The 237-nt window shown below is 35.0% G+C and overlaps 1 protein-coding gene across 17 annotated transcripts in view; it reads left to right on the forward strand.

Annotated features, from left to right (window-relative positions):
* Positions 1 to 237, forward strand: part of cmn (calymmin) — a 37,392-nt gene that overhangs the window by 20,699 nt on the left and 16,456 nt on the right. For 2 of the 17 annotated variants that reach the window (XM_032502408.1, XM_032502413.1), the window contains one exon: positions 120 to 170. The exons of the other annotated variants lie outside the window; for them this stretch is intronic. In XM_032502408.1, coding sequence (XP_032358299.1) covers positions 120 to 170 — 51 coding nt within the window. The remainder of the gene's footprint in view (positions 1 to 119; positions 171 to 237) is intronic. 17 annotated transcript variants of the gene reach the window in all.

Consider the following 237-nt stretch of genomic DNA (forward strand, 5'->3'; position numbering starts at 1 on the left):
AAATCTAATGGTAGATGTTGCATGCTTCTCTCTACCAGTTAGCATCTTGTTTTCAAATTATTCTAATTTAATTTAATAATCTTTGCCACAATATAGTCACACTGTGATCTTTTTTGCAGGATATGGTGTTCAAGATGGCTCAACCAATGGACAACAAATCAAAGGCAATGGTATAAGACAAATATTCTAAATATGGACACTCACTCACTCACTCACTCACTCACTCACTCACTCACT

The sequence above is a fragment of the Etheostoma spectabile genome, chromosome 21 (assembly GCF_008692095.1).
Source record: "Etheostoma spectabile isolate EspeVRDwgs_2016 chromosome 21, UIUC_Espe_1.0, whole genome shotgun sequence".
Lineage (NCBI taxonomy): Eukaryota > Metazoa > Chordata > Actinopteri > Perciformes > Percidae > Etheostoma > Etheostoma spectabile.